Below are 18,282 nucleotides of genomic sequence, written 5' to 3' on the forward strand. Positions count from 1 at the left end.
TCTAAGTGGGCACACCTCACTGCACCCTTTAATCTCAGCATCTCATTAGAGTGCTCCGTTTGCCACCTTGTTATTTCCCATCCCTTCACCAAGGTCCCCTTTTTTGTTCTGCTTCTCCTTTCAGTCCTCACATCTTCTTACACCCATTTCTTTATTCATAGTATTAAATCCTTCCTTTTATGCTTGTCATTATTCCCTCCTTTCTGCACAGCTCATTACATCCCTCCATCTGTGAACCTCATTATGCCATTCCATTTGTATCTCATTACACTCTCATCATGCACATATTATTAGCTCCCCCATTCATACACAGCACTGCATTCTTTCACTCTGCTGCTTATCACAACCTGCCCTTTCCACCCTCCCTATTTAATGTTTCCATTTATAAATCATATTACGTCCCCCACAAATGCCTTTATCATTACATCCAACCATTTATGCATCTCATTACCCCACTGCCCAGGCACATTTGTATGTGCATTTCTATTTGCTCATTTCATTGTGGCCTCATCGGACATGCACACGTCATTACCACCCTTTCAAGTGTTCACGTTGCATTACATCCTTCTATGTTTTCATCTCATTATACCCAATATTCGTAGGTTTGACAACAAACTAACGAAAACAGGCAGATAAATATGTTACTTGCCTTTAGAAAATGAAATATGTTTCTCAGACGCCTGATATCAGTGTTTCTTAAACAAGTCATTCATTTCAGAAAGATTTACATATATTTATCTAGATGAGACAAAAACACTGTATATTTTATACGCATAAAAAGGAGTGTCTTATCTTACTTTGTTCATATCATCATAATTATCACTACTTTGTTTTACTTCTCTACAGTTTACAAAGTAGCATAGTTATCCATGAATCGATTTGTGGCAACAGCTCTCTGAAGGAGGCAGCTTAGGGATCACAGTCATTGTGCAGATTGAGAAGTACATTGAAAGCCCTGAGAAATTAAGATATTTCCCAAGAACTGCTAGTGAATGACAGTATCAGGGCTCAAACTCAGATCTTCTGGCTCCCAAACCTACATTCTTTATACCATTCCCACTGTGCAGAGAAGAACCTTATTTCTAAGTATCACTTGTGTCACCTAACCCATTCTGTAACACTTCCCTACTGTAGAACTGGGTGCCAATGTTCTTTAGGTTTGGTTTGTTTTCTAAAACAAAACAGTAGAACATATTTCAAACACTTTGCATTTCATGTCTTTGTCTCTGAGTTTGAAGAGCTAGAGTAAGAGAAGCTTTCATATGGAGCCACCCAACAAGAATAAATGCAAAAATCAAGAGAAATAAATGGTCCTTTAACGACCATCACCACTGAGGCCAGCCTCACACAGGCAAAATGAGGAAATCCCTCTACAAGGGATTTGAAGGGCACCAAGGAATCCTCCCCACATGTAGAACCTTTGTTCCTCACAGATTCTAACCCCTGCCAGTCTCTCTGCTTCACTGAACTGTGTTCTCTGCCTCACTTTTATTTATTTTTGATTATGAAATAACTGACAAATTCAGGAAAGTGCAGAAAGATGACATCCATTCCCACCACAAGATAGAAGAGGTGTTTACATTTCTTCCATATTTACTTCAAATATTTTCCTTTACAAAAAGAAAGAAACTGTTGCAAATACTCTCCTGAGGTCGGTGTGTATTATTTCCATGAATGTTTTGTACCATTGTTTTAAAATTTTACATATGTGTTACTGTATTGCATACATCTTTTGTAATATGCTTTCTGTGTTTTAAAAATATGTCTGTTCATACATGTAGATCTAGCTCATGTGGAATTTTCCATTGGGTAAATAGACCAGAGTTTGCTTCATCCCTTTCTCTACTGAGGAGTAGTTCATCTTATCCCATCTGCCTTGATCTCTACTGCTTCACCAGTGCTTAGCACTGTGCTCTGTTGAAAGACTAAACGGAGACATTTGAAATTCCCATATCATGGGAAACAATGCCTTCTCCTTAAGTCCATGATAAGAGTCAGTTTTATCCCTTTGATCACTATTCCAAGTAGTAAACAAGTCGACAGAATGATCATTCTTAAAATAAAACTAGACCCTGGCCAAATGTTGATATGCACTAGTGTATTAAAATAATTGTACCCAAAAAGGGCGGTCTGATGCCCAGAACCTGGAATGCTTCTGATGACAGCAAAAGGCAATAAAGGTAGAGAAAAATACAGTGTTTTCTAGAGAAGTGTGGTTGATTTTCCCCATGGTTTAAGAAGCAGTGGTTTTAGAAGTCACTGGAGACTGTTGCCAGCCCCTGATGCAATCAAACCACGGTGACTGTGGTCACCAAAAGCATGGCCTATTTCAGGCATTAGAAATGGTTGTTGGATAGAAATCCCTCGAGAAACTTCAGAGTCTAGAAAGTCCTTTATTGTGATGTGGAAAAGGAATTCCTCATGCTGTGCTGGTGGGAATGTAAATTGGACAGCCATCCTGAAAAGCAATTTATCAGAACCTAGAGAAGTTAAAGATATGCATAATGTTAAATTTTTTAATGTGTCATGCAAACAAGGTTTCTGGAGCAGAGCAGATTATTATTATTTACAACGGATAACCTCACTGCTTCCCCTTTGCCTCAGTTGTTTACCCTCAGGCAACACAATGAGAACCACATGTCATCCTACACATACCAAGGTCTGCATTATAGGTAAGGAACCATGAAAACATGAATCTGGATATTTACATAGGGGAGGGACAACGCCCCCATTCATCTGAAAGAAGGGGAGAAAAATCTTTGCTCCTTGGGAAGGATGCTGGGTTCTTACTCTTACCTTTTGGATGCAGATAAATCACTCCATGGAGAGGACAAGACTAGTGTCTCCAGCTTGATAACCCAGGGATGTCTCCAAATCCTGGGTCTCATCCCCACCTTGAAATGTGAACACATACTTCTGGGAAGATAAATCTCTCTAGATGTCTCTCACTTTCTGATTAGTTATGAATTCACTTCTAAAGCTTTTTCTTTTAGCCCAGGTCCCAAGTTTCAGTAAAATTTGCTCAGAAAGCCCAAACTCTGCAAAACCATAAAAATATTTTCTCTATATTCTTATACATACCCTATGATCCAGCAATTTCACTCCTGAATGATTATCCCAAAAGAATTCTTGCTCATGTCCACAAGGGGACATGTATGATGAGAATATTCATTGTTGCATGGTCCGTCTAGGTGCAAAGGTGGAGGCACCCTTGATGCCCATACTTAGGAGAATGGTTAGATAAAATGTGGTTGGTGGTGAAAATGCACTAGTAAATCACATTACAGCAGTAGAGGCAACAAACTAAATACACATACAAAACCTTGTAGAGATCTTGAGTGAAACAAACGAGAAATAGAATGTGGTCTATGATATAATGTATTTATGAAAATGACAAATACCCTAAGCATTGCTACATATTTTTCAGGAATACATATCTGTTCAAAGACATATCAAACCCCAAAGAGTGAGAACTTATATAAAGGGGAGATGGGAGGAGAGTCTGAGAATGAGAGCAGTATCAGGGATAAAGGAAGAAAGTTAAGACAGCAAGAGAAGGACCTCACCCCAACAAAATAACGTACAGAGCTGAGGCGTATGATTATCTCACTAATGGATTCCAAATGAAGAAAAAGAAAGCCTCTCGAATGAGCTTTTTCCACATCAGCACCTCTATGGTCTAGTACACATAGTAATACATACTAGTACTAGATGCTCAATACATAGTTGTTAAATGCAGGTGGCAACCACTGATTAGAAAAAAAAAAATCACTGCAATTCTTTGTTTTCCAATATGAAAGGAGATCCCATGGAAATGCAGGCTTTCATTGCCAGTAGTTCTGGTGATTACATTTACTGCTGACACCCTGTAGAAATGCCAACATTTTCATGACATTTGAACATTGGTAGTCTTTTGCCCTTGCTTCCACTCTGATAAAAAATACTTTGCTGGTTTTAATGGGCTAACATTGAAAAGAAATTGATACAGCAGAAACTAACACAGCATTGTAAATCAACTATACTCCAAGAAAAATTAATTTAAATAAATTAAATTAACCACCGGGGAAAAAAATAAAACAAATTGGATCCTTCAAGAAATTAATTATGGGTTTATCAAACATTTATGAAGCTTCACCCAATTTGCCACCTTTATTTTGACTCAATGCATATATGCTTATATTAACTTTTCCATAAACTACTTTATTTAAACTCTTGTCATGCTTACTGCCAACATTCTGTAATCAAAAATATCACTTTTTTTTGGTCCTTAGGTGAGTGTGAAAATTTGGCTTTTTGAATCAAATCAAATATTCTATCATATTTATTGGTTCTTGAATGAAAGAATTCTTCAAAACATCTCTCTGAAATAAATCAAACATGGGTGCCTTCTTCCAGCCACTTGGAGCCAGAACCATAGAATTGTCATGACTTGCCAGGAAGCAATTCAGTTCTTCTCAACACACTGGGATTCAAAAGATAGGAAGAAGGTCAAGTCTATTTCATGATCTGTAGTGATAGTAAAAAGCTTGCCACTTTGACCTCATGTGTAGTTAGGGTTCTTTTCCTAATCTGGGATGGAAAAAGGAGAGACAATGGAATGTAGCACATGTACGACATCCATGTTGAATACTGGAGCACACTGTGAGTTCTTCCAGGTCAGCACCCTTGCCACCTCTGCTCAGAATCTGTCTCCCAGCTGTTGCCCACTTCCCTCCTCACACATCCCAACCTCCTGCCAAGTTTCAGATAAGTCCCAACAAGTTCAGTATTCATGCCTCAACTCTTCCTTCTGTATTGCAAAATTTGGAATAAAAACATCTCTGATTATCAAGAGTGGAATTTTTGCTCTTGCAACCAGATTATGTATTTTGTCATATGAAACCAAACTATTGTGGAAAAGTATGAACATATGCACATGAGGATTGACAAATTCCTCAAATACCAATTAATGGAGACAGATCAGCCATCCCCACCTCTGTTCCCAAGGGTGTAGAATTAATTTCCCAGTCAGTGCATGCCAGAATAACTTGGGGAGCTTGTTTAGAAATGCAGATTACCAGGCCCAAACATGGACTTATTGGGTTAGGCTTCCAGAGGCAGACCTGTATATGATGTTTGTAACAGATTTCCCCAGGATTCCTGATGCCAATACCTCCTGAGAACTGGAGATCTGGAAAAGCTGAGGGTCTTGAAAACAAGCAGTCAACATGCTATGTTGATGGATTCAGGCAAACATTCTTCTTCAATTACTACATTTTATTCTAAAAACTTGTTTTATAAAGTTAAATAAAATGAATTCCTGTAATATACATAGAGACACAGGTATTTTTTTAAAGTAAATATGTTCTAAAAGAGCTTAATAGTCATAACTGAATAGACATGAAAATTGAAAACCTAAATGCCACTGCTGATATAAATGTGGCTCAATTAGCAAAAATTTAGAAAAATTCGTTGAACAGCTCCTATGGGCAGAGTGCTATGCTAATTAATTTCAGAAGCTACAAAATAGTATAGGAATAAGCTACAAAATAATATAGAAATTGTTAAGGAACTTTAATCCAGTTGAGAGCCAAAGAAGTCACATCAGAAGAAGGTTAATAATAACCACAGCCAAACACAAATAAAGGTGTGTTCTAATTTCCTTCTGTGAGAAATACTGTGGACCCAGTGGATTGCCTTCTCATGTCCTTGGAATACAGGACTGTGTCTCCTTCATCTATTTGTCTTTGGTTCCTGACGCCAGGTGCTCTTAATTCTAAGTGATATGAATTAAACTCAACAGTGATATTTCTCAGAAATTGAAATAAAATTTTAAAATTAGAGCATAAATATTCTTTAGTGTCTCTTTTGTTAGTTTATTCATTCAACATACAGTGTTTCTTACAAGGCAGTATGACTACAAAATGTAGGACAACATGAGTAACATAAAGATGAACAATATAGAGGAGAATCATTAATTTTCTTCCCTCAATAAGTTTATTTCACACCCTGAACTCCATACAGTTAGAACATGTGCACTAGAAGTAACCATAAAGACGTAAAGTGTTACTATTATGTGAAAATATTGAAGATTGTTTAAAAAATAACTCTTGTTTACATTTCTTAAAACATGCTTGAAGTATGTGCCGAGAGTTGATCCTATTAACCATAGGCACATAGAGCGTGTGAGGCAATCCTACGTTTCGTTATCTGTGCAAAAATAGAGTTAGAACAGAATTTAAATGTGCCAGAACCCAAAGTTCTTCCAGATGTATCCTTTCACTGATTTCTGGAAAATTGTTTCCCAATACCTTCTCACAGTACATAGACCATGTTATAAGATCCACTTTGGACTTTTACAGAATCGATAGCATTGACTCATGCTGTCATTGTCATCAAAACAATGTTGTAAATATTCTCTCATCTTTCCAAGCTGCCTGGCATATTTTTCCCTTAGGCTTTGCAAGAGACTTTTTATATAGTTTTCCAAATTCCTACTCCCATTAATGACTTTTTTTTCTAAAACTGGACAAACATTTACTTAATCAGCTGTTTTAAAAACGTCATTTTCCCCCTCCAAGGGCCTTTACCCCTTTTGAATTAGATGGTGTTTATCAGGAAAATCCTTCTTAGTGCATGCTTACTATGATTGTGTATCTTTTTTCTTTAAGTCAACAGAAATAATACGGACTTCAATATTCTTTGGGTTTTATTGAGGCCTGATTTGGTGTGTACTTGAAAGAATGTGACCCCTCTAAGTAGAAGCATCATTTTCATTGAAAATTGGCCAGCAGTGTCCCCTCTTCTTCTCCTTCAGAGCGCAGTCTCAGTATTGATGCCTGAAACTGCATAACAAATCACCGCAAACCTAGCAGCTTAAAACAGCATGCATTTGTTACCTCACAGTTTCCTTGAGTCAGGAATTTGCTTGTGACGTAGCCGGGTTCTCTGCTCAGGGTCTCACAAGGCTGCAGTCAAGGTCTTGGCTGAGCTGTATTCTCATTTGGAGGTTCCAGTGGAAAGGGTCAGCTTTCAGACTTGCTCAGGGTGCTGGCAGAAATTTGGCAGGGTGGAGGGGTTGTTGTAGGACTGAAGGGCTGGATCTATTACTGGCTGAAGGTGGCCTCTAGGTCCTAGAGGCCACCCCCAGTTCCCAGCCATGTGGCCCTCTCCATAGGCAGTTTACAGTGTGGCAGCTTGCTTCTTCAAGGCCAGCAGGAGAGTTTCCCTATGCATCTGCTGGCTAGATGGGCTTTGTGTGTGTGTGTATGTTGGGGGTAGAGGGAGGAGATACATAATAATACAATCACGAGATTAATATTCTATCACCTTTGCCATATTCTTGGTTAAAAGCAAGTCTCAGGTCCCTCCCACACTTAAGAGAAAGGGATTATACAAAAGGGTGAACACCAGGAGGTGGGAATTATTAAAAGGTCACCCTAGGGTCTGTCCACCACAATGCCATTGAACAGAAACACTCAATGAGTGACCCTACTTAGATCTAAATTATTTTTATTACTCTTCTGGAGTCTAGTTGTCTTAAAGGAAGTTTGTAATTCTCTAACCAAATCAATTTTAGTTCTCTTGCCTTAAAAAAAAAAAAAAGCCATACAGCAATTCCTGGGCAAGGCCTAGAGAAGCTACAGGACCCAGGAGGGTAAAGAAGATGAGTAGGAAAGAGAAATAATGACCTCAAGCACATTGAAGAAGTCAAAATTCCAAAAGTTTAGGTATCACGAGTTGATGGTTTGTGTTTGCTTGTTTCGTGATTTATTTTGCTTTGATTTTCCACCAGTGTTTGGAACTACCTGTGTCTCATTTGTCTCTCTTTTCAAAGTTGACTGTTACTGCCAACTTCAACAGTTCATAGAATTACCATCTACTTCCTCACTCAGTCCCCTTTGCACGACACCTAAATCCTCTGAAGAAGTAAGTCTGCTTTTGACTTGAGAACTTGAACACTGGGATCTCGCTTGCCATCTGTCTTAAACTTTTAAAGTAACTTTTTGCCAAGACACGTGGATTATGAGCAACAACCTGGGACACTTCTGGTCTCAGAACAGGAAAAATAAAGGAACCCTTAAGTATTATTTTAAGTACTTTGTTTGCTAGCAGTGTTTGTGGTGAATGATAAATTGATCCTTAATTGTGTGGGAAATAGAGAAGTGATCTGCATGTCAATGGCCAAGTATAGACTTCAGAGACTTAGCAGTTTTGAAACTGATATTTATGAACATCTGCTTTTTCCCCATAAATTTTAATATGGATTTCGTCCTTTGAAACCTGCAAAACTCCCAGGTGCTTCTTCAGTCTTTATCTTGGAAACGTGCTTTTTTAAAACATCTCCTTTTTTTATCGAACACATTCAACATCACTTTTGCTAAAACAACATTTCTTTATAAATAGTGCCTATTGGAATGCCTAAAAGATGGTATTAAATGTTAGCAGCTCAAAACACTGTATTCAGCATTTTGAGCCTCCAAAATGTCCAATCCCAGAACACAAGCCGTAACAGTCTTAATAAAGGATGCTAAAAAGAATTCATTTCTAGTCCCAGTTTATGCCTTTCTTTATCCCACAGATATTTATTTAATGCTTGCTTATTTTTAGTGCTGACATTAGAGCAGCCAATAAAACAAAGTCCCTGCCTTCATTGGGTTTTTGTTCCAGTGAGTGTAAATGTTCCTGAAAAAGAATTCACTTTAAATTTTCATAATACTGTTCGTATAGTTCATTGGAAAACTTTGCACTGGTCCTGCAAACCAATGATGTTCATCCATTCTTGATGTTGGACTAGATTCTGGGGTTATAACTTGTGGACGCAGTAGATATGTTTCTGCTCTCAAGGAGCTTAGAGTTTAGCATACTTCTCACCTGTGTCAAGAAAGGCAGACCCAGGGAACTTTGAGGTAGGATCTGGGTAGCCACTGATCATTCTCTATTTTAGATCCACTGTAAGCAGGGCTAACAATGCCTCCATCCCTTGGCTCTTGGCATACTAAGAGCCATTACTATGGGTAGAAGATGAGTGTGTGGACCAGAGGAAAGGAAATAAAATCACAGCTCAATAGACGACAAACAGAGAAATCAGCTGGGCACGTGCAAGGCTAGAAAAGACATTAAATCCCTGCTAGGAAAGCAACTTTTTAAGAGTGCAATTCTGACCACTCTGTAGCAGAGGCTATAAGTCATTTACATAATAGGAAAGCCTCAGGAGGATAGTAGAGCTATTTAATTTGGTTAAGCTAATAGTTTTCCATCCATTTACAGTGTAATGGAACCTCCCTTCTCTGCCTCTTAAACAGGAACACATTGGCAGGTTGCCACAGGGCACATAAAACAGGGGCGGTCTTCTTGGTGTGTCAATTCTACTCAACCATTTAGAGGGGAAAAGATAATTAATTTACTGATAAGTAATTTAAGGCATTATTTTCCATTAAAACCAATGCAGCCATATAATGGACTAGCATGCAAAATTTGCATCCACTTTTAAGATAAGCATGAAACTAAAACAGGGCTGGAGCCAAGGGCTGAGGGATTAAACCCTCTCACACATTTTCTATCAGCCCCCTGTGAAGCCAACCTAATAAAAATAATTTTTTGGTATGAATAATTGATCCTCAATGTTATGTAAAGTGTAAATAAAAGACAAGTCCCCCAGAAGCATTCCTTTCAACCACACTGCCACTTGGATACCCCAACTTTTTAGAAATTCTGGAGCTGCTGTTAGATGTAAGAAAATTCTGGGCCACTTCACTTCCCCACAGCCTGACGCCCAGCCCTGGGGCCCATGCTCGCTGCCTTCCGCATTTAAGAGCACTGCCCTGGGAGAGTTTGAACTTGCTGCTGTGTTCCAAAATGGGCCAAGAGAGGTTGGCTCAATGCCCCCTCCTTGTGCCTGGCAGTGAATTTGAGCCCTGGACGTCCTGCTTCCATATCCCATTTTCCCCCTCTCAGAATGCTATGCGGCAGGCAGACCCACTTATGTTCTTTGTGCTTTGTGTTCCTGAAACAGGATCTGGACCAGGTACAGCTGCATCTGGAAGAAGTGAGGTTCTTTGACGTGTTTGGCTTCAGCGAAGCAGCAGGAGCGTGGCAATGCTTCATGTGCAACAACCCTGAGAAAGCAACTGGTAAGAGCCTCCCTCCCCTGGCTGCTGAGAATCACTTGTGCCCCTGGGATTTACAGGGATGCATGATCCCCACCGTTCTGGTTGGCTTTCTTCTTGCATAAACATCCTAAGTTGGCATAATGCACAGAGGTGGGCCTGACTGCCTCTGCTTCTTGCTGAGAAAGGTATCTCACCAAAGTGGGAGTGAGAAAAAGGGAGGATGTTGAAAGGGAGAGAAACATAAACGAGAAATGAGCAAGAGAAACAATGCCTACAATTATATGGCTATCAAGAAAGTGGTACTGGCCATTTTGCCCTGAAAACATTCTTCATTTCGACCCCGATGACCCTGAGGGTTAGAGAAAAACAAGCATCCTGTCAAGAAGCCCAAGGAAACGAGACCACACTAAATGAGTGAATGGTTGCACAGGCCTCCTCATCTCATAGTCCTCCCTTACATTTGTGCTTGATGATTGAACTGGGTGAAAAGTGAGACATTTAAAGAGTAAGGAATTATTTGAGAAATAGCTTCATAGCTGGTTATTTACCCTTCCCTTCCTTTCTGCTGCCCAAGGAACTTGGTCTACTGACCTTGCCTAAAAAATAATCATTGTTGGTGAATCTGAGCCAAGCTCTATGTTAAACATGTCAGTATCTCATTAACCTTCACAGTAATCTCATAAGGCTAGTACTAATATTATCTCCATTTTACTGATGGGGCAACTGAGGCACAGAGGGATTTGGGAACTGCCTGAGGTCACACAGGTAATAAGTTAACAGCGTCTGGATTTGAACTCAATCTGACTCCAGAGCCCACGCTCTTAACCAACTCTCCATGCTCCCTCCCAGTTACGCTTGCCCCAGTCTGACCAGTGGAAATAGGTTGATAAAAAGTCTAATCTTCACAAAGTTATGCTGTCCTTGGGAACAGAATACTTTATCACCCATGTGCCCTCTTAGAAGGCATAGAGCTCTCAACACTGACACTGCTCAGGAACTGCAGTTTAGACCAAGAGAACGGTATTAAAACACTGTTGAACACAAACCACTTTGTAGATGAACCATCCTCTAGAGAGCCGTTGATTATACCACCTGTACCCATTCCTTGAATTGGGGGATTTTGTGCATCTTAAAGATCATCCATTGTGGCAAGTCTATCCTCTTGCTCAGCCAAGAAGTTGAGACTGAATCGGGAAAAAAATGTGTTCATTTGGCCAGATGGAAATGTGAGGGGCTCTCAGAGAGGCACCAACTAAAATGTATTACCCCACAGAGATGGTATGGGTGGAAGAAGCTGGCATTAAGGATAGCAGCCTTCGCGAGGCACACATTGCTGGATGATTACAGACCAAGTTTGAGTTGATGCCAGAATGAACGCCCCAATTTTTAAAAAGTTAATTTGAGCAAAGAAGGAATTGAGGAACTGAATGTCTCCATTATGAAACTTTCTAATTAGACCTTATTTCACCTGTGAAAAAGACAAAGCATAAAAGAAACCTTATTTGAGATCGTGGCGAAGTAAGGTGCTTATCTGAGGTGGCTCTGAGGGGCCCTTAAGAATTTCATTCCAAGTAAGCTGAGTCCTTACCTTAGTTCAATAAACATTGAATCGTATCTGGCCAAGGGAGGCTCAGGAAAGGGCCTGCAGGTTAAAACCACAAAGTGCTCCTTTAATATATGTTTTCTCAAATTCACTGCCATGCACTTGAAAAGAACATTTTGCACATTCACTCGTTCTTATTTGTGTTTCTCACAGTTAAATATAGACTGAGAACATATAGCAATAAAAATTCAAACAAGGCCAAATATTTTATAGCAGAACATTCTGAATCAAAATGTTCGGTGCCGAAAACTTAGTGTGCTTAGGTTTCTTTTCTCATATCCTTTTGCTCCATGAAAGGGGATTTGAATCTGAGAGAAATCCTATTTTAAATTATTATTTTCACCAAAAACTCTTGACTCCCTGAAAAGTTTATATAGGTTGTTGATCTAATTTTCTTATTTTTGTATAGCATATAAATTATATATTTAAGTGAAAGGTCTAACATAATACTGCTGACACATATATTATTCATAGGGATGATATTTGCATTCATGTTATACTTAAATTGTAAGTTTAAAGGTGATCAAGACATAAATATTGGGAAAAAAAATTTTTTTTTCCAAGGAATAAATATTTTGTTATTTGGTTATGCACAGCTAGCATAGTACTTGGGTCCCATTTTTCATTTATGAAATGCACGTTTGTTGTTTTGTTTGAATGTCTTCTCCAGGCTGAGCCTTGGGATAAAATATGAATAAGGTACAATATCTCTGCTCTGAAAGGATTCATAATCCAGTTAGGGCCAGAAGACATATATGGAAACATCTAACATACTTCCTTGTATGTTTTTAGCATGCAATAAATACCTGTTGAGTGAGTCAATGAATGAATAATACTTAGAAATGGAAAAGTCAAATACATCTTAAATATTAAAATGTTTCAAAATTGTGATTATGTGTTAATAATATCAAGTACATCACTATACCATACCCATTGCATTCTGGGTCTGGTGAATGGAGGTTGGTGCTTCTTTCCTCTTTGAGAGAAGTCACCGTGTATACATCAGAGTCTGCTTCCCTGTCTTTGCTCCTGATGTACTGTGCCCAAGTCCTGTTACTGCTCTGGTTTGGTGAGCGCTCCTGCAAGGCCCAGATGCCCTGTCAGCCTCAGGGAGGAGGGATCTAAAGAGATAGGATTGGTGCCTAGGACAAAAGGCTGAAGAAATTGCATTTGGGTTTTTTTTTTTTTAAGGTATTGACAAATGGTACAATGTTCTCAAATATTTGTTGTTCCAATATTTTCAATGAGGCCATTAGAACATTTCAGTTAGACATCAGGAAAGTCATCCTGAAATATAAATCCTTCTTAATAATGTGTAAACTAAACTGTGGGACTCCAGAAATTGACAGCAAATCAACTGGCTTCCATGGTCACTTTAAGGACATTCTCCTCCTTGGGTAAAAGTCACATCACCCCACCAACTCCCAGTCATCTTCCCATCAACTCTACCATCAACACACAGAAATGCACAGAAGTTTACTATTTGGTATTCAGAAAAAATATTTTTTTTTCCAGTTGGGTGTGAAGTCAGAGGAAACTAAATGCTAGCATAGTGTAAAGGTCTTAAAATTATAATTGCTGGCATTTATCATACTAACTATGTGCTAAGTCTTACATGCATTTTTCTCACCATTATTGAGTCCATTTTACAGATCAAGAAACTGAAACACAGAGAGAGGTTAAGTACTTTTTCCAAGGTCACACAGCTACTAAGTGGTACAACTAGGATTTTAATCCAGGTTAATTCCTGAACCTGAAATTTCAATCTCTAGGGCAAATCCAAGTTAAGCACATGGAATATTGAAAATTACAAGAACAGTTATTTCATAATGTTATATTGCATTGGAAAGACCAAGGAGTGATCTACTGATACCTCTCTGATGACTTAATCTACTCAAAGATGAGCAGGGGTTTTGGTATGATAATGTGTGGGAAATGATTACATGTAGGAAATGGTTACGTAGAAGCTATTTCCAATCCCTCCAACTGCTGATTCAGTTTCTGATAATCATTTTATAAAAGTACAGAGTAGAAGGTTAGAAAGTCACTGAAGTAACTCAAGAATCCTCAGAGACTTGCTTGTTGGTGTTTATTGCCAATCCCATTACCCCACATGAATGAGAGAATAGAGGTTGAGCAAATAGATCAAACAGAACAGAATCTATTTCTGGAAAACCAAACACATCCCTTTATCAGTCATCCTTGCGTCCTGGAACTACTAGTGCATGTTAACAGTAAGAATTAATCAGCTGGACCGTCCTGGAACACATCTGGCTGTCTATTCAGTCACATTGTTTTTTTTAAAGGAAGAAGAGGAACTAAATCATGACTTTCACTCTTGTTTCTTGAGACACATGGGATGCCTTTGTTCTTACAGCCTACAGAAAACAACTCAGCGATGTCTTGGTTTTGGCACTTGTGTCTCCCTCTGTAGATCTGAGCACTCGCCAGTGGGATCACTCTCTTAGTCACTGGATATTTAGATATTGAATGTGATTGTCTGTAGGAGGTCTCCTTAGGTTATAAAAGAGAATGAAAAACATTTTTTCAGACAGACTTCAACCATCTATCTTGATTCCTCTTCAGAACTTGATTTCAAACATTTGTGCTATAAGACCATGCTGTCCATTATATCACATGGGCAAATAGAGATGGTTTCAAAATGCTATCAGGATAAGAAAGACCTCTGTCAGGAGATATTCTTCAGACACTAGAAACTGGTAACAGCAGTGTGGCTCTCCTTTGCTGGACACCTTCAGCGTGAGCTAGATGGCTTTCCACTCCAGACACCAACATGAAAATGGGCTAGGGACTTCCCTGGTGGTCCAGTGGTTAAGTCTCCGTGCTTCCACTGCAGGGGGCACAGGTTCGATCACTGGTCAGGGAACTGGGATCCTGCATGCCGCACGGCGAAAAAAAAAAAAAGAAAATGGGCTAAATGACCTCTGAGGACCGAACTCATAAGACATAAATAGCCTGTGGGTCCATTAGTATGAAACTTTTCCATTTAATTTTAGTGCCAACTTTCACAGAACTTTAAGGGTGACAAAAGAAAACCCACTTTGGATTTATGCAGTGACTGGGTTTGTCTTATGATGCCTTCCCTCCTACCACAGTGTGTGAGCATGTTGTCTTCCATGTTAAATGTGGTTGGAGTGCCAAAAACAGGACAGTGGTTGGGCAGGATAACATCACATTTTCATACGTATATACTGTTAATGTCTCGGTTCATAAGACTGAACCCCAGACTGTTGTTCAAAGATACTTTGAATTAGTTAATGACAAAATAAATACATGCTCATCAACTCAGATAAGTTATTATCCTTATCCTGAAATCTTTTTCCCTTTCCCCTCTTCCCATCTCCCTGTTCTATGCCTCTCTGTTAAGCCTTCCCACACTCACATTCTCTCTCTGTCTCTGTCTCTGTCTCTCTCAAACACACATACAAACACAGACACACACACACACAGACGTGCATACACACTGGCATACATGGACACACCACCCCAACAGAATAAACTCTCTCCTCTCTGTCCTTTCCGTTCTCTGCCCACACCTTCTGTAGTGTACACAGCACATTGCCATCAATCTCTCCCACTAGACAGTAAACTAGAGGTGGAAAAACCATCCATTATTTTTCTTTGTATGCCCTACCCAGTACCTGGCACATGGTAGCATTTAACAAGTATTTGGCATATAGATGGATGACGGAGTAATTCATGGATCATGTAAAGTGATAGGATGATGATAGAAGAAATAAGATTTGTTTTGAAATGCAACTTTAAAATCTAATTCTTTCTCAAAATTAAAAAAAATAACTTACTAAACTGAAACCTTGAAATAGCAGCTTTTGCAAAGTAAGCTTTTATAAGAAGAAAATGTTGCTATGTACAAAGTTTCAACACTATATGGTTACCCAATTTTAATATTTTACTAAACGGTTTCAATACACACAGAGTTCATAGTAAGCTTGCTAATAACCTGTGAGCCTCTATGAGAAATAAGCTAAGATCAGTAGCCTAATACCCTGCAGGGGTTAATTTCCATTTTTCAACCAGCGTCACTATCCTAATCCTTCTGCCTTTCCATATTGGGTCAACAACAATCTTATCTTGGTAGGCTGAAAGTTTACTTGCAGCAAAGCGTGAATCACTGTGGTTACCCACAAACAAATCATCAGGCATTGAAATGTGTCCTCTTCCACTCAGAGAATAAGCCGAGTCAAGACAACCCATGGAGGAGGAGAAGCATGCTTTAGAAAGGCAGACTAGAGTGAATAAATCAGTCTCTATCACTTTACAGATTTGAAGTGACATAAGAATTTTTATGTAGTTTTCTAAAATAAAGAACTTAATATCTTTTAAAAGAGCTCTAGTCATCACCTTTCAGAGTAATCTTAATTTTTTATCTACCTATACAAATACATTAGGAATGAAATTTATTTTTCAGCCACAAGCTCCCCTATGTAAAAGACATATAAGTGCGTTTAGCGGCCACTGAGAATGAAGTCATCAAATACCTCATATTTTGCCTTGGATCTCAGCCCTTCCACCTTCTCAGAAACTCCACAGCGTAGATTACCCTTTCTCTCTTTTTTATTCAATGTCTCCCTCCAACTTTAACTCCCATGGGCTTTTAAACACTTTCAACTGGCTTAACGTCTCCTTTCCCTTTCCCTACTGCCTCTCTCTCACCTCCTCTTGAAAGCCAAAAGAGTCCCGTCACTGCTCACTCTGAATTTCCTTGCCTCCTTCTCCTCCTGCTTCAACCCTCTCTAATCTGGCCTCTAAGCCCATTATCTCTGTGGTCATTTAAGGCCACGCAGGTCCCAGGCACGGGGTATGTTCAGTCCTTGTGTCACTTGCCTTAAGCAGCATTCAATTCTGTTGGCCAATTCCTCCTTCCTCAAACATTTCTCCCTTTGCCTTCTGAGACAGCACTCCTTGGGTCTCCCTCCTACTCTAGACACTCCTTCTCAGCCTCCTTTCCAGGCCCATCTTCCTCTATCCACCTATTCATTGTCAGAGCACCTCTCTTCCCCTCACTGTAACTCTCTCCTCTGTCAATCTCCACTGCTTCTGCGGCTTCAGTAACCTCTTCTATGACAAAACTCCCAAATGTGTATCTGCAGTCCAGGCCCCTCCTCTGATTGACTTCTCCCATCACCTGCTTGGTACTTCAAAGGCATCTCAAACTCAGTTCATTTAAATTAAAACTCATAGGGGTCCTGCCCTTGTCCCCTCCCCCCCCCCCAAAAAAACAAACAACACTTGATTTTCTTCCAGCATTCCCCATTTCAGTAAATACAACATCACTCATTCTGATGCATCAGCCAGAGACCCACTTCCCTCTCTCCTACCCCTATCTAATCTATCACCCAGTATTGTGGATTTACCTTCTCAACTGTGCTCAACTCTGTTCACCTCTCTCCATTGCCCTAAAGCAAACTACCATCACCTCTAACCTAAAATAATGGCAATAGCCTCCTGACTGTGCTACTTGGACCTTCCGACCTCCTTCCCACATTGCAGCCAGAATGACCTCTTCGAGGCACAGATCTGATGGGACCACTCTCTGCATAAAACCTTACCATGGCTTCCCACAGCTCTTAGCTTAAAGACCAAACTCCATATCATGTGCCTGAGAGCTTCACATGCAACGTTCTCTCCCAGCCTTTCCAGCCTCATCTTGTCCCCAGTGCCATCTGCTCCTTTCTGCTCTGCCCAGAAAGAACTCCTTTCAGTTTCTTATACTCACCTCACTTCTTCCTGCCACTATGCTTTTGTATCTGCTGTTCTTCTGCTAGGAGTGCCCTTTCTCCCCTCATCACCTAGTTAATGTAGATCTTAGCTTTCCCATTACAACTCAGATTCATTGCCTTTCTATAACCTCCTGATTTATGCTAAGGTCCTCAAAGTACTTCGGAGCCTCTCCCTATAATACTTGATATACCTGTCATCTTGTTTTTTGTTGTTGTTATTCTTTCATTTGGTTGGCTTTTGCATGTGATTATCTGATTAATGTCTACTTCCTGCAGTAAACAAGTTCTATGGAAGGAGTCCCCCTCATCCATCTATCCTCAGCCCCTAGCACACAGTAGGTACTCAATAAATATCTGCCAAATAAATGAATGACCAATTTTGTATTTTCTCAAAAAATTTTTAGTAAAATTTTTCTTAGGCAAGTGGTGACAAAAAGCGAATTAATGAATTCACAATAATTCATTGTTAAGGGGAACAAGGTATTCATATGATGACATTTGCAGTGTATCTTTTGTGCCAAATGTATTCTTTGTATAAACAGTATTTTCTTAAATAAGCTCTTCTCAAAAGTACTATGAGAGATCATTTTATTTACAGAGAGTAGTTATTGTGTGTGTATGTATGTATGTCAAATACACACAGTGTTATGGTGTATACGATACAGATAAAGCTTCCAGTGCAGACATTGTAAAACTTCTATTTATTGCCAAAAGGTTTGAGGCCAAGTGTTGAACCACACCAGATGGAAATTGTGTTAAGTAATTCCACAAAAGCAGTGTAGACACACCTTAGAATGCTCTTAAACACCAAGAATGTACATGCATG

The 18,282-nt window shown here is 39.4% G+C and overlaps 1 protein-coding gene across 1 annotated transcript in view; it reads left to right on the forward strand.

Moving 5' to 3' along the window:
- VEPH1 (ventricular zone expressed PH domain containing 1) overlaps positions 1–18,282 on the forward strand; it is a 209,491-nt gene that overhangs the window by 178,017 nt on the left and 13,192 nt on the right. Inside the window, exon 11 of the mRNA XM_027113273.1 lies at positions 9,995–10,112. Within this exon, the coding sequence (XP_026969074.1) occupies positions 9,995–10,112 (118 nt within the window). The remainder of the gene's footprint in view (positions 1–9,994; positions 10,113–18,282) is intronic.

This window comes from Aethalodelphis obliquidens, unplaced genomic scaffold (genome assembly GCF_003676395.1).
Source record: "Aethalodelphis obliquidens isolate GAN/ISIS:26980383/991018 unplaced genomic scaffold, ASM367639v1 scaffold1, whole genome shotgun sequence".
Taxonomy (NCBI): Eukaryota; Metazoa; Chordata; class Mammalia; order Artiodactyla; family Delphinidae; genus Aethalodelphis; species Aethalodelphis obliquidens.